At 45.2% G+C, this 18,134-nt stretch overlaps 1 protein-coding gene across 15 annotated transcripts in view; it reads left to right on the top strand.

Moving 5' to 3' along the window:
- The window catches only part of TMEM241 (transmembrane protein 241), a 108,731-nt gene that overhangs the window by 49,812 nt on the left and 40,785 nt on the right, over positions 1-18,134 (top strand). For 14 of the 15 annotated variants that reach the window (XR_009048002.1, XR_009048003.1, XR_009048000.1 and 11 more), the window contains 3 exons: positions 2,201-2,235; positions 10,275-10,344; positions 14,222-14,315. Coding sequence is in view for 11 of the 15 variants with exons in the window: in XM_057699033.1 (XP_057555016.1) it covers positions 2,201-2,235; positions 10,275-10,344; positions 14,222-14,315 (199 nt within the window). In the remaining 4 variants the exon portion in view is untranslated. The remainder of the gene's footprint in view (positions 1-2,200; positions 2,236-10,274; positions 10,345-14,221; positions 14,316-18,134) is intronic. The other variant, XM_057699028.1, reaches the window with a different exon arrangement.

Here is an 18,134-nt window from a genome sequence, read left to right on the forward strand (position 1 = left end):
TGAGCTGTGTTCTCCACTTACAGATAAAGTTCCTAAATATCTTAGTATTTATGAAAATGCCTTTTTGAAGGCAGGGTTCAACTCACACATAGCTGTGGCCTCTTTTGTACTCAGCTGAATACAGTCATTAGTTCCACTCTGCCCAGACCCCCCAGCTGCCTTTTCAAGAGATGTTTCTGAAAATGCAGAAGACTCTTGGTGTTTGAAATGTTTCCATGACATCAGCCCACTTTAGATAGTTCTTTTTCCCCGCAGAGCTTATAGCCAAGGCGAGCAGCAGAGGGTTTTGGGGGTGGAAAAAAACAGCCACTGTGACCCCCAGCTAGTTCTCCTGCCCTCCCCACTCTTCATGTGAGGGTTTCATTGCCGGGGAGCCTGGTGCTCGAGGCTTCCTGTCTCAGCCCACTGCACACCCCCTAAAGCCACGCTTCTGTTTCCAAGTCTTCTTTCAATACAGGTGATGAAGATGAACCAGGGCTGAGATTCTATTTCCCACGGGCCCTGGGCATCTGCATCCAGAGATCTGCGCTTGCTCAGATGCGTGGGGCAGCTGTGTCCGAGGATGCCAGCCTGGAGCTCTGCCTGCTGGTTTGATCTCTCTCTGCTGGTTTGAAAACAGAGAGAGAACCTGCTGTGTATCTGGCCCTGCTCAATACTTGAGCTCCAGAGATGACATCTGGTTCTTGCTCCCCAGGACATCACAGCATAGGAACTAGGAGGGTGTAACACTATATTTACAAAATTCAGACATGGACTAGAGAACCGACTCTTTATTTCTTATTTTTACTCCCTAGTTTTTTCTTTGACAGTCACCGTTTGGGGTGATTCCAATGATGGCATTTGGGATACCATGTCAGGCCCTGGGAGATGTTTTAGGATGGAAAGGGGCCCCTCACATCCTACCATAGGAGCAGTAACTTCTGCTGCTGAAGTTATAAACAAAAAGGGGTCCAGCGAGATAGAATAATGGAATATGTACAGGGAATGTGTTTTCCAGAGAAAGGAGAGACAGCAAGCAGACAGCCCATGTGAAGGACAGAAAATCTCCAGTCTTGTTTGTAGTGTGTGTATTTTTACAGCTACGTGTAAACCCTTGTCTCACAAACCTACAGCTTCTGAATGACCAGAATTCTACTCTCCATGGCCTTTGTCCCAACCCTTCTCTCCTCTGCCTCTTTCTGTGATGCTGCCCCTCCGGGAGCAGTCAGAAAAACAGAAATGGCACTGGGAGGTAACTCAAGAGCAGGGCAGGGCAGGGCTGATGAGCTAACACTGGTTTCCCTGCCTATAATGTCACCAACTAGAGATCTGTGACAGTGGTTCTCAATCCCTGTGCACCTTATAGCTGCTGGGAGTCATAACAAAGTAAAACCACGGATGCCGGGAGATGCCCTCAGAGATTCTAGCCAGGATGCACATCTATCCGGGTGTCCATCCAGGGTTAAGAACCAGCGTAGGCCATCCAGCACTTTAAAAAAACATTCCTTCTTATATTCAAATTGAAAGTTTTATTCCTTACCTCCAACTAAATCAGCTGCCTGGGTGGCATGAGTTTCTGTGGAAGAGGGTGTGGAAGGTGGGCTTAGGGCCAGATGAAGGCACTGTAGACAGGTGCTGGGAGATGGGACATGCTTCGAGAGAGGAAGCTAGGAGAGCGCCAAGCTCAGGTAGGGCCTACACCATCCCTTACGGCATCAGCTGCAAATTGGTCTAGGTAGTTTTCAGACCCAGGGTGGATGGCATGGATCGTTTTGGGGGCTAGCTTCTTGGAAATTTACTTCTCTTTCTGTGCAGTTAATTGTGTGATTTAGCTCACAAATGGATTTAGCTCACATTCCACAGCTAGCTTTGGGGTTGCAGCCTATTTGTAATTTAGAGTCTGCTTTGTCTAGCTGACACATACTCTCTGTAGATAGGTGAGTATGATGAAAATCACTGGCATGGCTGACCCTCTGAGAGCGGCGTGGAGCCTCAGAGCCCATCACAGGGGAGAATCCAGCCGTCTTGCCAAAACCTGAGGCATTTCAGGAGGTTCTCACTCGCTCCCTGACGAGCTGGATTTAGGCAGAATAAGACCATTCAGTGCAAATAATTTGCTTTTAGGCAAATCTCACTATCTCCAAGTAGAATGGGTGGAAATGGATGTCGTTTTCTCAGTGCCGGGGAAGCTGTCTTCACGAGTCTGCTGTTTCTTTTTCAGTGCGGTGCTCCTGGCATGTGCATCTCACCCCACAGGTAAACATTTTGTTTGCTCGTTTGTTTGTCTTACATTGCCCGTTCGACCCAGTGCTCTGACCAGTTATGTCTCTGAGGGAAATTTTGTTAGAGAATGTGGCTGCCTTCCAGGGTGTCAAACTCGGGGGTTTAGGAATTGCCCGTGTACTTGAAACTGTTCTTACGGACATTATGGGACATATATCCCATTATGGGCTCATTGCCCATGAATTTATCCTTATTCTTTCTTGAATTTCGTTGTCGATGTTTTCATCTGGTGCGACCTTGGATGTACAAGCAGGTTTATTATCTGCCGAGTAAACTAGTGCTTGCTTTGTCGTCTTTTTTTAAAAATTTATTATTTATTTATTTATTTTTTATTTATATTTTTATCAGCTGTATTTATACATATATCCCCATATCCCCTCCCTCCTACGGGTCCTTCTCATCCTTCCTATCCCCCTAAGTGACCACTCTAAGTCATCACCCATCAATGAGTTGATCTCCCTGTGTTATGCAGCAGCTTCCCACTAGCTATCTGTTTTACATTTGGTGGTGTATATATGTCAATGCTACTCTCTCATTTTGTCCCAGCTTCCCCTTTGCACCCTGCCCCATGTCCTTATTTATTTGGCTGCACTGGGTCTTAGTTGCGGCATGCAGGATCTTTAGTTGCGCATGCATACGGGATCTAGTTCCCTGACCAGGGATTTTACCCGGGCCCCCTGCTTTGGGAGTGCAGAGTCTTAACTGCTGGACCACTAGGGAAGTCCTGCTTTGTCTTCTTCTAAAACTCCCCCTCCAAGCATCCAGAATTGCTCTTCAATCCTAGGGCTAAAGATTTGGTGGAGAAGTTCAAATTCCCCCTATTTCTCAGTGACATCCTTTTATACGTTTTTATCATATGCTATCATCCAGTTTTCCTAATTCCAGATTAACGAAGTCAAATTTTAAAACTTACCTTCACCCTGTTGCTGCCTTAGTTACTCTAGAGTTGTTTTCCAGATTCAGGAACTGCCCACCATACCCTGTTTCATTGTTTATTGGTTTGTTTGTTTGTTTTAACTTTGAAAGGTTTTGAAGTTGATGCAAAGATAAAACAAAACTTTCTGTGTGCAGCATGGCTGAACATACACAGTTTATGGGTCACGCTCCTTACACTAATGTTTACTGACCTTCGCTATGCATGCGTCATTACCCACGCCCTCAGGGCCTCCGTGTCTCACCTGGAAATTGAGAAAGGTGGACGGGATTGTTTCTGAAGCCCCTTCTAGCTCCCTACTGTGCCCCAAGCAGCAGCCGCCTTCCGTTTGTGTTTTTAGCTGCTTCAGACTGTTTGAACTGGAACCTTCAGGGACCTGCCGGTGGTGACTTGGGTCGTGTTTCTAGATTGTACGTGACATAGCCGAAACGGTGTCTCGTGAGCATAGTTTGAATTATTTTTTTTCCATGAGTGCTTCTATGCTTGCCCGCCCTCAAGCACATCTGCTATTTTCTGCCCTCTCCCACAGGCTGAAAACCCATCCTTTGTAAAATAACAAATCACATGAAACCCTGGTGTTGACTCTAAATACCTCCCTGTACCGCTGGGTGTCTGCCTCCAAATCCTGCCTCTTGTTCTTTCGCGCGGTCGGAGGGTTGCCACCCAACAGATAGTTCCGAGCCTGCTAAACATCCTCTGCCTTGAAATCTGTTTTTGTCAAAGACCTTTGGAAAGCTGTGTTTGCTGGTTCTCCTTGGTTTACGTGTCCATTTACTCCCTGAGTGACTTCCAGTGGGATTGGATGAATAATATTCACTTAGAGAAGTCACTCGGCCTTTAACTGAGAGGTTATGCTAGTTCATTGTTACACCCATGACGGTCAGAGCTGGAAGGAACCTTAGTGATTATGCAAGGCGCCACCGCGTTTTACAAATGAGGAAATTGAAACCCAGAGGTGTTAAGTGATGTGGCCAAGGTGATGCTGAGGACGTGAGTAGCAGAGGAAGACTGGAGTTGAGCTGAAGCTTTCCTGCGAGGAGATGCACCAGAGCCATAGGGGTCAGGAGTCCTGGGGCCTCCGTAGCCACTGTAGCAGGGCTCTGGCAAAGGCCCCAGGGAAGGTGGGAGTGAGATTACCTACAGACTGGTGGCAGCCTTCCAGAAGAAACCAGAGATGTCCATCTCTACCAGCACCAAGTTGGTTATCTAATCCATGAGCATCCCAGATCAACACTGTGAAACCACACCTACTTTTGTGTGAATTAAGTAACATGAAGGTGCTTGTGTAATAGAGGTGTTTTGTGTGGTCATTGTGAAAATAATTGTTGCTTTCTTAGAACTTTTACAAATTGTGCGTCAAGGTGCCTGGAAGATGCGTGTATTTGTTTCTCCTTCTACCTCCTGTGAGTGGAGTGCCATTGACTTGAAACCTTGGAAGATGTGGGGTGGTCCTTGAGTGCCTGCTTGGATGAGGACTGTTGAGCAGCAGAACAGTCTTGACTGGAGTAGGGAGGCTGCTTGTGTAATCACATGACAAGAGACTGCCCAGGTTTTGATCACCTTTACCTTTCAGAAACCCACAGAGCCAGCACATGCAGTTGTGGTCTATATAAACAGTACAGTTGTTTGTACTGAAGTTGTGAAGTACGCAACCTGTGCAGTTGTAAGCAGCGGCCCATTGCTTTAAAAGGCACACAGGTTTGGTAGAGTAGATAATTAAGGCAGATAGATATTAAGATAGGAATTTAGTGTGCGAGATTATGGAAGCTCAGAATCTAGAAGACTCCTTGGCAATCAGCTTTTCCCAGCTTTATAAAGCCAGGTCAATTGCCCTAAATCCTTTGATGGGTCCTGGTGATGTTTTCTCATAGGAGCATAAGCTCGATTACAAAATTTAAGCAAATACAACAGCTGAGGAAAATCTCTCTCCTCCAGAAGTATTAAGGACTGCTCTTACTGGGCGGCTCCAATTCTCGCCAGCTTGTTAGCTTTCTCATTGGACCCGTGGGTGGTTCCAGCCCATTTTTAAGACAGAACAGCACTTCATTCTTTTCTGCTTATGATACTTTCCATCTGGAATATCCACTGCAAGGCCTGGGTCTGGGTCAGGGAGAGCATCTTGCTGATTCCCCACACCTGCACCAGTTGAGACACAGTAAGAGTCAGGACCCATGGGTGCAGTCTTTTTTTTTTTTAAGACTCTGTTAATTTCTGATTTTAAAACAGAGCTTTAGGACTTCCTAGGTGGCGCAGTGGTTAAGAATCTGCCTGCCAATACAGGGGACACAGGTTTGATCCCTGCTCCAGGAAGATTCCACATGCCACGGAGCAACTAAGCCCGTGTGCCACAACTATTGAGCCTGAGCTTTAGAGCCCATGAGCCACAACTGTTGAGCCCATGTGCCACAACTACTGAAGCCCACGCGCCTAGAGCCTGTGCTCCATAACAAGAAAAGTCACGGCAACGAGGAGCCCATGCACCACAAGGAAGAGTAGCCCCTGCTCACCACAACTAGAGAAAGCCCATGTACAGAAACGAAGAAGACCCAACACAGTCAATAAATAAATAAATAAATTAAAAAAATAAAACAGAGCTTTATTCTTTTTGGTTTCTTCTTACCTCTCTCTCTCTCTTTTTTTTTTTAAACTTATATCTTCATTATTTGGTAGTACTTTCAAAGCATTAAAATTGAGATGTGATTTACACATAGGAAATGCACATATCTTGAATGTACAGCTTGATCAATTTTGACAAATGTATACACCCCATGTAGCTCACACCTCTATCAAGATACAGAAAAGTTCAGTCACTCCAGAAAGTTTCCTCACATCCCTTCATAGTCACTCTCTTCTCACCGACCACCAAAAGCCCCTATTGATCTGATTTCTGTTACCATACATAAGTTCTTTCTAATCTAGTCTCATATAAATGGAAACACGTGGGAAGTATTCTTTTGTGTCTGCCTCTTTCATTCAGCATAGCGTTTAAAGATTCACCCAGGTTGCTGTGTGTCTCACTGGTCTCTTCCCTTTTATTGCTGACTGATGTCATGAACCTTTTGTTTGTCTATGCACCTGTTGATGCTCACCTGAGAGGTTTCCAGTTCAGGGCTGTTATGAATAAAGCTGCCATCAGCATTCTCATACAAGACTTTTTGTGGACTTATGTTTTCGTGTCTCTTGGATAAATACCTAGGAGTAGAATTTCTGGGTCTTAGAGCAGATATATGTTTAACTTTGAAGAAAAGTGCCAATTTTCTAAAGCGCTTATACCAATTTACCTCCCCCCAGCAATGCATGAGAGTTCTGGTTACTCCATGTCTTCACCCACATTTGGTGTTGTCTGTCTTATGTCAGCTATTCTACTAGGTGGGTGATGATCTCTCAGCAGTGCTTTTGACTGAGATCCCCTTCTCATTCACCCCTGAGTGACTAGAAAGATAGGCTTTCTTGTGATGCAGATGGTGTGGCTTTGGGTCACTACCTTTGGGGTGCATTGGGATGTGGTGGCAGGTAGGGACCAGGTAGGTAGTTTTCCATGTCCTAGGTGCAGACCCTGACACTTTTCCCTTTTCAGGCACTGGGCTTGCTTCTTAGTGGGTGGGATCTGGCTCTCCTAATCTTTCAAATTCACAGTTCATGCAGAAGCTCCAAGAATCCTGGAATCTTGCACCCCCTGGGAGTGTTTTAAGTAATAGTAGAGAAAAGAAATTCTTCCTCTGTTTGAAAGTTTGCATTTCATCTCTGTGTGGGGTCCCTCTGCTGTAGCATTTTCAAGAGAGAAAATTTCAAGGAACCAGAAGGTCAGGAAGACTTGCGGGAATCTGACCAGAAATGAGCTTGTTACATGGTGCGTCTATTGCTCGTATTGAGATAAAGCAAGCAGTACTAACTACATCTTGGAACTGATCTTCCACTTTTCCACTAATTCTGAGAACTAAAATGTGGTGAGAGGAAATTTTCTTGATGTTCAAGTATCAATTGTTCTTGATTGTGGTAAGCTTGTGCCACACTTGTCACCATGGCAATTTCATGCTCCATTATCTTCAGAGAGATGGGACTCACTCCCTCTCTCAGAGAGTCAGCAGAATTTTAACTGTGGAGCACAGGATGAAGGCTCAACTTGGACTTCTGTACATAAGCTGCATGTTGATGCCACAAAACAGGTTTTTTTTTTTTTTTTTTTTTTTTTTTTTTATTATTTTATTATTTTATTTTATTTTTTTGGGGGGTACACCAGGTTCAATCAACTGTTTTTATACACATATCCCCATATTCCCTCCCTTCCTTGACGCCCCCCCCTCGATTCCCCCCCACCCTCCCTGCCCCAGTCCTCTAAGGCATCTTCCATCCTCGAGTTGGACTCCCTTTGTTATACAACAACTTCCCACTGACTATTTTACAGTTGGTAGTATATATATGTCTGTACTACTCTCCCGCTTCTTCTCAGTTTCCCCTTCACCCCCCGCCCCCTCCCATACCTCGAGTTCTCCAGTCCATTCCCTGTATCTGCTTCCCTGTTCTTGTCACTGAGTTCATCAGTACCATTTTTAGATTCCGTATATGTGAGTTAGCATACAATATTTGTCTTTCTCTTTCTGACTTACTTCACTCTGTATGACAGATTGTAGTTCTATCCACCTCATTACATATAGCTCCATCTCATCCCTTTTTATAGCTGAGTAATATTCCATTGTATATATATGCCACATACAAAACAGGTTTATAACGCTTGAACTGCTTACTTTGTGCTTAAAGTGTGCATTCTGCACTAGGTGGTGCAGGAGTGTTGTCTTTTGAGCATCTTTATACATTTTTTTTTTTTTAGCTCCTGGGTCTAATTCTCCTGTGGTTGGGGCCAGCCAGCCACATACTGCAACATCTTAGGGGTTATTTTTGTAGCACAGTCATTAACCTTTGCCGTTTTGAGGTCGGTGTGCACCCTCTCTGTTGATGTAAGAGATGAGGCTGGCTGAAGGCATCAGAGGGGAAGCATTGGGGGTCAGTTTGAGACTGAGGACCAGCAAAGCCAAGTGGAAAGTGTTTGGAACATTCTGTCCAGGGAGAGCAGAGCCGGGAGGGTTGAGTTCTTCCAGATACTCTTGGTTCAGTAGTGCTTGTTATTTGTCAGAGATGGTCCTAACACAGTGGATACAAGCGCTGAGTATAATGGAATCCTTGCTCGCAAGGACTGAATGATTCTAGAAGGAGAGACAGTCATGGAGTCAACTGAGAAATGTGTGGCGGTTTTAGAAATGGCTCAAAGAGAAGAGTGAGCTAGTTTCTCTCTTGCTCTCAATAGTTTACAGGATCAATTTTTAGGATTTGGGTAAGGATTGTTATGTAACTGGACAATTCCCTAGGATGGTGATATTTTTCTTTATCTACCTTTCTCCCACTGTGCTCTGACCCTCCCCCTTGCCACTGCCCTGCAGGCCCCTCTGCAGCCGGGGCCGGGCTGTCAAAGTCGCCCTGCATCAGGAGTCCCCTGAATCTTGAGGTCTGGTGTTTAATTTATTCTTCTCTGCCTGGTCCTCCTGATCACACTGACTGCGCTGCAGTTTCTCTCACACTGAGAGGGAGGTCGGGTAAGAGCCAAATACCAACAGCTGCCAAAGAGACAGAGCAAATCCTCCACGGACATCCTTCCACCCACCTTACAGGGGGCTGGGGCCTCCTGCTAGGACCTGGGTGCTCAGGGTTTCCTTGGCTGCCGCTCCCGTGGGGAAAGGGACTTCAGAAGCAGCAGAGCTCCTCATGCACTGGACATCTGCGCCTGATGTCGGTTACAAAGTCCCTCCATCAGTATGAGTCCCGAGTAGATGATAGAGGCGTTCAGTGGAGCCGTGGCAGAAAGAGAACAAAAACTCTTAGCCTTTTGTTGGGCTGCACGAAAACCAGATCATAGGGGACCCTCTCCTTTTAGTTGAATACACATACGAATGCACAAACCAAACCAAACCACAATAGCTATGATAGAAAAAAGCAACCATCCAGAGAAATGGAATTCAGACCTTTCCTTCCCAATCGATGGTTGAATCGTTTGAGATCATTTAGGTCCGAGGAAGTGCAGCGATACGCTGTGTCTTTTGTTCTGAAACTCTTGGTTAATACATGTAGTGGTGAGGGATGTTCCACTGCCCCTAACGAGCTGCGAATACTCAGGAAAATCAGCCTTTCTTGCTCCGGACCGTCCAGAACTGAGAGACAGACCGAGGCCCAGGGGTCTGGAAGGCCTGGTGCCTCCAGAATCTCAGAAATTCCAGATTTGGAAGGATTAGGCGATCTGCTGTGGAAATGCTTAATTCCTTTTCTCTGGACATTTTTGGAAGGCTTTCTGCTTTTTTAATCTCCTGACTTCTTGTTTGTGACCAAGTTCAAATTCCAGAGAGGGAAGCGGCCAATATGTGTGATTATTTCCTCTCGCACCAAGTGGAACTAAAAGAATGAACTTACTTCACTAGAAATAAATGTACCCTTTGGACCTTAAACTAAAATGAGTATGCACGGGCGGTTGGCCCCTGCTCTGTTTGTGCAGTAATTAAACACAAAAATGAGAAAAGATGTCAGAGGCATGCATTCACAATCCTTTTTTAGATATAAGGCAGAAAAGAATAGAAGAATCTTAAAAAGAGTTTCTTTTTGTCCTGCGCTCTGCCTGGGGCAGGTGAAGAGGAAAGATCTTAGAACTTGGAGTGACCGGGGTCCACGTTCTGACTCCACACTCAGAGACTTCTGCAGTCTAGACAAATCTCTTCACTTCCCTGAGCTGCAGTTAAAACAGAGATAACAAAGCTTCTGAGAGTTGTTGCAAGGATTGAAAGAGACAACGTACCGGAAGCTTTTAGCACAGGGCTCTGCACAGGGCAGGCTCTCACTCAATGGGTACTATTATCATCATACTGTTCTCACAATAAGACGATGCCAGTGGCATCGAAACCCTTGAATGCCGGAGTGAGTACACTGCTGGGCAGCTCAGCGCTCAGAGGGCTGATATAATTGAGATCCTCGCTTGCGTTCCCGGGCAGCGGGGGCGGGGCGTGCCGGCTGTGTGTCTCACCCTTGCTCTTTCCCTCAGGTGATCTCCTCAGCGTCCTGGACTTTCCGTTCCTGTATTTCTACAGATTCCATGGCAGCTGCTGTGCCAGGTAATCTTAACTAATAAAACCCCTCGCACTGTGTGTATGTTTCCGTACTACCAGCTGTGTCTTCGTGAAGTCCAGGGTCACTGCCCGTCATCTGAATGAGCAGCAGAGGAAAGTGATGGCAGGTGCAGGTTCAGAAACCGCCCACCGCGGCCATCCGACGGTTGTTAGGAACATTCGCAGGTGCTCAGGGCCAGCCTGGACCTGTGAGGACCCCTGTCCTGGAGAATTTTCTCAGCCAGGGCAATGGTTTTCAGACCTGCAGAAGAGAGAGAATTCTCCCACCTGTTTTTCCTCCGCAAGCAATTCTTAAACAGAATTTCAGTATATAAAAATGATGAAACTGATTCAGTTCAAGGGAAGATTTGGGTCCAGAATCACACCCTGTCAACTGCTACCTTGACTTCTCTCGTTCCTCAAGGGCAGTCTCCAAAAAACTTTGACTAAACCCTAAGACTCTGAGAGACAGATTTTTGGAAACCAACGACTGTTGTCTAGGCCACAAGGTGATCGTCAATATTTGGCCTTGGGAAGTATTAGAAATGTGGACCAATGAGATGGATAGATTTAGATACACAGAAGTTCATCCCCACTCTAACATCCCTTTCCTGCCATGACCCCCACTTCACTTGACTTTATTGTGCTGAGAAAAGGAAAGGCTTTTGTGGACAGTTTCAAAGTATGGATTCTGATATGGTCGAAAGATTGGACTTGGGTTGAATTCCAGCCTTGCTGTTTGCTGTTTTGCGTGGTCTTTGGGCAAGTTATCCTAGTTCTCCCAAACTTTAGTTTAGTTTTCTCATCAGTAAAATGGAATGATAATACCAATACAGGGTTATTGTGTATATTAAATAAGGTATGTAAAACTCTAAGCATCTTGCCCGGCCCAGCAACGATAGGCCTTATTATTATCTGTAAATAAGATATCAACAGACCAGGAGCAATTGGTACATAAAAGCCAGACCACCTATTCTCACACAAAAGAGATTGTCCCTTGTAAAGCAGTGATTCTTCACTGAGAGTCAAAGAGCTGATGTGCAGCTAGGTGCTGTTCCTGATAGGGGTGTGTTAGGACAGAAAAAATCAGTATTATAGAGTTTGCGTCCACATTTGAGCTTCAGAATGATTTTTTTCTTTAATCATTCTCAGAAAAGTTTCAGGAAAACACAGACAGAACTCATCTTCTCGTCCCTACCCATTTGGCCAGGCCTTGTCACTTGCCCGTGAGCTAGGATTGTGTGGCAGGAGCTTCAGTGCCACTCCGGTGCCTGCGGGCTTGCTCCCCTTTGGGCCTGGTTATTTGGCTGCATGGGTGACCAGGAGGGCCACCAGGTTTGGTAATTCAGAGCAGAGCAACACAGTTCACAGCCCGTTGGTGATGGCTTTGTGGGGTGACCTCCTCCTCCTCCTCCCTCTCCTCCCTCCTTCCCTCTCCTCCCCCCCTCCACCTCTCCATCCTCCTCCTTCTCCTCCAACTCATCCCCCTCTTCCGCCTCCTCCCTCCTCCCCCTCCTCCTCCTCCTCCTCCTCCTCCTTCTTCTTCTTCTTCGGTTGCACCGTGTGGCATGTAGGATCTTAGTTCCCTTACCAGGGATTGAACCCGTGCCCCCTGCAGAGGAAGAGCAGAGTCTTAACCACTGGACCACTAGGGAAGTCCCTGAGGGGACCTTCTGCCTCCATTTCTGCCCCTTTTAGTCGGCAATTTTCTCATAACCCAACATGAAAGATCAGGTTTCGTTTTGTTTTGTTTTTTAATTTAAAAGATCTGGAAATCTTTATTTGAATTGGTTTAACTCTCTATTACATTCTACCTCTGGCTTCAGCACAGAGCTTGCCCTCTTTAAAGAACGTGTCGATTTTCTTCACGTCGTCTCGTGCCTCCTCCATAAGCGTATCTCAGGCTAAGAGCTGTCACCCTCAGAGATCCGGGGGAGGAGATCGCTCAGCAGGGGTCATGGAGGCCGGAGGGGTCAGTGGTAGCCATGGCCCAGAGACCCCGTGAACAGGGAGCCCCAGGCTCCCTCACTCCTGCAGGCTGCCCAGGGCTCTTAAGACCTGCCTCCACAGCAGGGGGTGAGGGGGTAGGTGAGCTGGAAGTGGAAGAGACAGATGAGGGAGGGACCCACGAGTCACTTAGAAATGATTCACTGACACGCGAGTCAGGTGATGGGAAGGACTTGTGGATGCTTTCAGGAGCGTGTCGGCCACAAGCCAGGGGTAGTTCAGTCCTAGCAGAGTCTGTGCAGAGGGGAAGGGTCGACGTGCAGCCGTGCCCTCCCCTGGCTGGGGGTAGAGAGGACAGAACAAGCCTGGGAGGGGACCGAGGTATGGGGGATGAGACAGACCCCTGTGAAGTTGGGGCTGCGGTGGGTGCACGCCCCCAGGAGGAGCCCTGGAGGGCCAGCTGCCTCACTGTCCTCTGCCAGCCTCGCAGCCTCAGGCACCCGGGGCATCTTGCTCGTCTCTCTGGCCGAGAGCACGTTTCCATGGTGAGGTCTGAAGGGCCATGGAGGGCTTCGAAAGAGCCCGGAATTATGTCTGGACTCTAAGTATGTCTGTGCCCCAGGTTGCTTGTTAATAAAGTGAGACTTGGGGCTGGGGAACCTTTGTATTCTGAAAATCTCTGATTTCCATAAAATTGGGTGAAGAACACCATGCTTGTTCCTGCTTTAGGGACACAGAACTGAATCTGGGGCAAGAATCAAAGGGGAAAAGGGGATTTGGTCAAGGTACGAGGGTCGGTGAGCACAGCTGGGAATAGAATCCTGGGTCACTTGATTTTCAGCCTCCTGCTTCCCCACAGGGGCTCCTTGTGGGAGTGACTCAACACTTCAGTCCAGCCCAGCCCAGGCTGCCATGACCGCAGATGGAGATCTGTGCAAACGGCGTAGGTCGTTAGGCCAAACAGGCTGAGACATACACGGAGGAAACCTAATCCCTGTCTCTGGCCCTGCCCCAGGGATGTGGCTGTGAACGAATCGAATTTAATGAAGTGAAGGCACACATTTCTGTGAAATTTGGCCTTAGGTGCTTTTACTCAATTCAACCTGCTTCCAAGTACACCTATCCAACACTTATGTAATACCTGCTATGACCAAGGCATCTTGTTTGGCCGTGTTGGGGAAATACAGAGAAGTCCAAGATTGGGCCCCTCCCTCTCAGAGCTTATGATCTGGGTGGGAGCCTCACCCCGGTGCCTATAATAGAGGTCAGGTAGCAGCGTGGCACCCAACACCCTGTAGGTACAAAGGAGGAGGTACATAGAGCTCCAAACCTCTGGATAGCCCCCCGAGATGCTGCCCAGCCTCAGGCTTCCTTGGGAGGTGAGGGCATTTTCAGACATCATTCCCAAAGCATAGCTTCTGTGGGGGTCACGCTGGTTTGGGGGACTTCTATTATGCAGCCCTGCGCTTTAGATTCTTACCTTGAACCCAGGGGCCAGTCCAGACCCTCTGACTTCACATGGTGAGTGTTTCTATGGAAGTCTTTTCCTAACAGTTTATTCTGCTTGAAAAAATGTTGCAGCTCTAACTTGGCAAACACCAGGCTCCAGAAGTAACACAGGAGGAAGCTGGAGATACCGTCCTCCAGATTTTTTCTTTCATGAATTAGCTAGAGATCTCCCAAATTTCTATACCCGCTCCCCACCTCCAGTGAAATGATCTCATCATAGCTCCTTAGCAAAGTAAAACTTAAGGGGTTTTAAAATTTTGGGTGTTTTTATCTAGAGATAAAACTAGAAAACAGAGATGAGATGGAGATGGTGTAATAACTAAAAATCGACTAATTTTTGTAAAGGTAAATACAGAATGTAACAGAAAATAGCCACTGGCTACAGGAAAACAAGTCTCACTGACAAAAGTATATATTCTCTTTCCAGTGGATTTTTAGGATTCTTCCTCATGTTCAGCACAGTGAAGCTAAAAAGCCTCATGGCCCCAGGGCAGTGTGCAGCCTGGATTTTCTTTGCTAAGGTAAGAGAGAAGGGGGCGGGTAGGAAAAATCCATCTCAGGAGCCTTTGTGTCCAGTATTCTCAGAGCTGGTGTAATGTCAGGTTGGTTTTCATGGAATCATCTCTAGTCACTGGCCCTGAGCCTGATCCTTCGCTTGTTCAGGTAACAATTTCTGAGGGCTTCTGCCTATTTTATCAGCATGACATGTTGATCTTTATCAAATTCCTGGAAGGTGATCTGAGGAAGCCCCTTCATTTCCCCATCTGAAAATGAGAGGTTTTTCCGAAAAAAAAAAAAAAAAAAAAAAAATCCTCTAAGCCTTGTCCAGTTCGAAGAGACTAGACCCCTGGATGCATGGGGCGGGCGGTTCTTATCTTCCTTCCTGGGGGGCTGTGGGGGGTCCGGAGCTCCAGTGACTCGCCCAAATGGTCTCAGCCTGTCAGAGGCAGTAGAGAAAGGAAAATGGATAAATGGCCAGATTGGGGGACTTGATGGACCTTTTAAGAAAGGGACTAATAAAAATGTCCAGCATGTATTGACTGTGGTTGAAGCATAAGATGGAGAGGTGGGAAAATAAGAAGGGGCAGAAAAATCTGTTCTGGGATGCAGGCTCTTAACTGAAATGCTTTGGGACTAGCTTCTTTCTAGTAGGGCATCTCATTTCTCTGATGTCTGTGAAGAAGTCAAGTCACAGGGCCCTAGAAGCTGCTTCTGTGAGTGAGATTTCTTAATTAATTTAACCTAATGTAGTAATCATTTAAACTTATGCCTTTAGCCGTCTTTATGTTTGTTTGTTGATTTTTTTTCCCCCAGAAAGCAAAACCAAATATTTTTATTTGAAAGTAAGATTTTGTGGTGATGTTTCCACCTGCTTGGTCTACTTTCTTTTTTTTTTTTTTTTAAGAACTTTTATTGAGATACAGTTAACAGACAATAAACAGCATATATTTAGAGTGTACAATTTGGTATCCCAATCTCCCAGTTCATCCCACCCCCACCCCTCCCCGCTTTCCCCACTTGGTGTCCATGTGTTTGTTCTCTACACCTGTGTCTCTATTTCTGCCTCGCATTTCCTCTTTCATAGTTGTTAGCCTTTGCCTTATGTATTGAGGTGCTCCTATATTGGGTGCATATATATTTATAATTGTTATCTCCTCTTCTTAGATTGATCCCTTGATCTTTATGTAATGTCCTTTCTTGTCTCTTGTAACATTTTTTATTTTAAAGTCTATTTTATCTGATATGAGTATCGCTACTCCAGCTTTCTTTTGATTTCCATTTGCATGAAATGTCTTTTTTCCATTCCCTCACTTTCAGTCTGTATGTGTCCCTAGGTCTGAAGTGGGTCTCTTGTAGACAGCATATATATGGGTCTTGTTTTTGTATCCATTCAGCCAGTCTGCGTCTTCTGGTTGGTGCATTTAGTCCATTTACATTCAAGGTAATTATTGATATGTATGTTCCTATTACCATTTTCTTAATTGTTTTGTTGTTGTTTCTGTAGTCCTTTTCTTCTCTTATGTTTCCTGCTTAGAGAAGTTCCTTTAGCATTTGTTGTAGGGCTGGTTTGGTGGTGCTGAATTCTCTTAGCTGTTGCTTGTCTGTAAAGCTTTTGATTTCTCCATCAAATCTGAATGAGATCCTTGCTGGGTAGAGTATTCTTTGTTGTAGGTTCTTCCCTTTAGCCATCTTTATGTTTGTTTGTTGATTTTTTTCCCCCAGAAAGCAAAACCAAACATTTTTATTTCAAAGTAAGATTTCGTGGTGATGTTTCCACCTGCGTGGTCTACTTTCTAGTAGCATTAATAGTTCAAATTCCAGCAGAATGTGAAAAGCGGCTGCAATATCGACGTAGAGCATGACAGGATGAGGAGGCTGATAAATCTTCTCCCTCTGAAGCAACTAGAAAGCTGGAAAAAGACTGTCAAAGATATTCATTTCAGCTCTCTAAAAATTGACCAAAAGCACACAACAAACTGAGAGGCATTTGTTCGTGAAAACTACTAAGCTTTGAGTAGGAACAGTGTGAGCTCATGGTGGTCTTGCCTAGGTTTGCTCTCATTCCCTCCTCCCCATCTCTGTGAGTATGATATTTTAATCAGAGCAGGGCAGGCTGTGAAAACCAACGGGCTTGCTGCTGCTTCCAGAAGGGGCTCACTCTCTTTGGAGTGTTGTCAGGTGAAGTGGCCATCTCGGTGGTAAATGAACAGGAAGAGCTAGTAGCTCCACTAGCTTGAGTTTATAGTCCTCTTTGGGGCAAGTAACGGACCAGTGGTGTATCTGCAGACTTAATAGGTAACTCTGGGAGGTGAGACAGCCATCAGGGGCTTGCTAGCTCTCCATAAATGCCAGGTTGACCTTAGTCTGTGTGCATGAGCAGCAGAGGTGGAGCGTGCCCAGGACACCCACACATCCCTGGCCACAGAGCATGTGTGCACACACAGAGGAGAAGTGAGAAACCAGCAGAAAGACAAACCAGGGCAGATATGAGAATCGCCTGATGTCTGAATGTGCTCTCCAGCCCACACACAGAGTCAGAAGTAAAGAGAAAGCTTTCTGGTTCAAAGTGTTTGAGCAAAACCTCTTACTAGTCTTTGCCAGAACACTAAGCTATGCAGACATGGGGATGATCCCTAAGAAGGCAGGCTTAAAAATGAAAACAAGAAAGATGAAAACAAGAAAGAAAATTGAATGAAGACCTCAGCCATGGTACCTTGTACGGGAGACAAGTTTCACAGACTTAGTCCAGGCAAATTACTAAACAAGCAAAACAGCAATGCCAATGAAAATGCTCTGGGAAAAAGTCAGAATCCAGAGTTACTGTATTATCTAAAATGTCCAGTATTCAATGAAAATTAGAGCATTCAGAGAAACAAGAAAGCATGATCCACGCACAGGAAAAAAAGCAGTCAATAGGAATTGTGTGTGTCTGTCCTTAGATGTGGAACTTAGCAGAAAAAGACTACAAAGCAGCTATCTAAACATGTTCAGATGGCTAAAGGAATCCGTGTTTAAAGAATTAAAGGAAAGACTCGAATACAGAATCTCAAAGAAGTAGAAATGGTTTTTTAAAAAAAGAACCAGATGGAAGTTCTGGAGTTGAAAAGTACAGTAACTGAAATGAAATGAAAAATTCTCTAGAGGTACCCAACAACATATTTGAAGTGGTAGAAGAAAAAGTGAACTGGAAGGTAGGACAAAAGAAATGATTCAATCTAAAGAATACAGATTTTTTTTTTAATTGAGAAAATATGAACAGAGGCTCAGAGACCTGTGAAACAACATCAAACATATCAACAAATGTATAATAGGAATTACAGAAAAAGAAGAAAGAATGTTAGAAGAAAAAAAAGAATCAGTAGATGACTTCTCAGCAAATACAACAGAAGTCAGAAGGCAGTAAAAGAAAAAAGGTCTCAGATCAACAACGTAAGCTTCCATCTTAAGAAACAAGAAAAATGGGAACAAAATAAACCCAAAGTGAGCAGAAGGAAGGATATGATAAAGTTTAAGGTGGAAATTAATGAAATAGAAGACAGAAAAGCAATAGAGAACATCAATGTTGGTTCTTTGAAAAATCAACAAAATTGACAAACCTCTAGCTAGACTGATGAAGAAAATAAGAAAGAAGATACAAATAATCAAAATTGGAAATGAAAGAAGGGACATCACTACTGATCCTATAGAAACTAAAAGTATTGTATAGTTTTATGCCAGCAAATGGATGATCACAGACTAAGGTCAACCTGGCATTTGGGGACAAATTCCCCAAAGGCACAAAATGGGAAAATTGACTCAAGAATAAATGGAAAATCTGAGTACACTCAGAGCAAGTAAAT

Source organism: Hippopotamus amphibius, chromosome 11, assembly GCF_030028045.1.
Source record: "Hippopotamus amphibius kiboko isolate mHipAmp2 chromosome 11, mHipAmp2.hap2, whole genome shotgun sequence".
In the NCBI taxonomy this organism is placed as follows: domain Eukaryota; kingdom Metazoa; phylum Chordata; class Mammalia; order Artiodactyla; family Hippopotamidae; genus Hippopotamus; species Hippopotamus amphibius.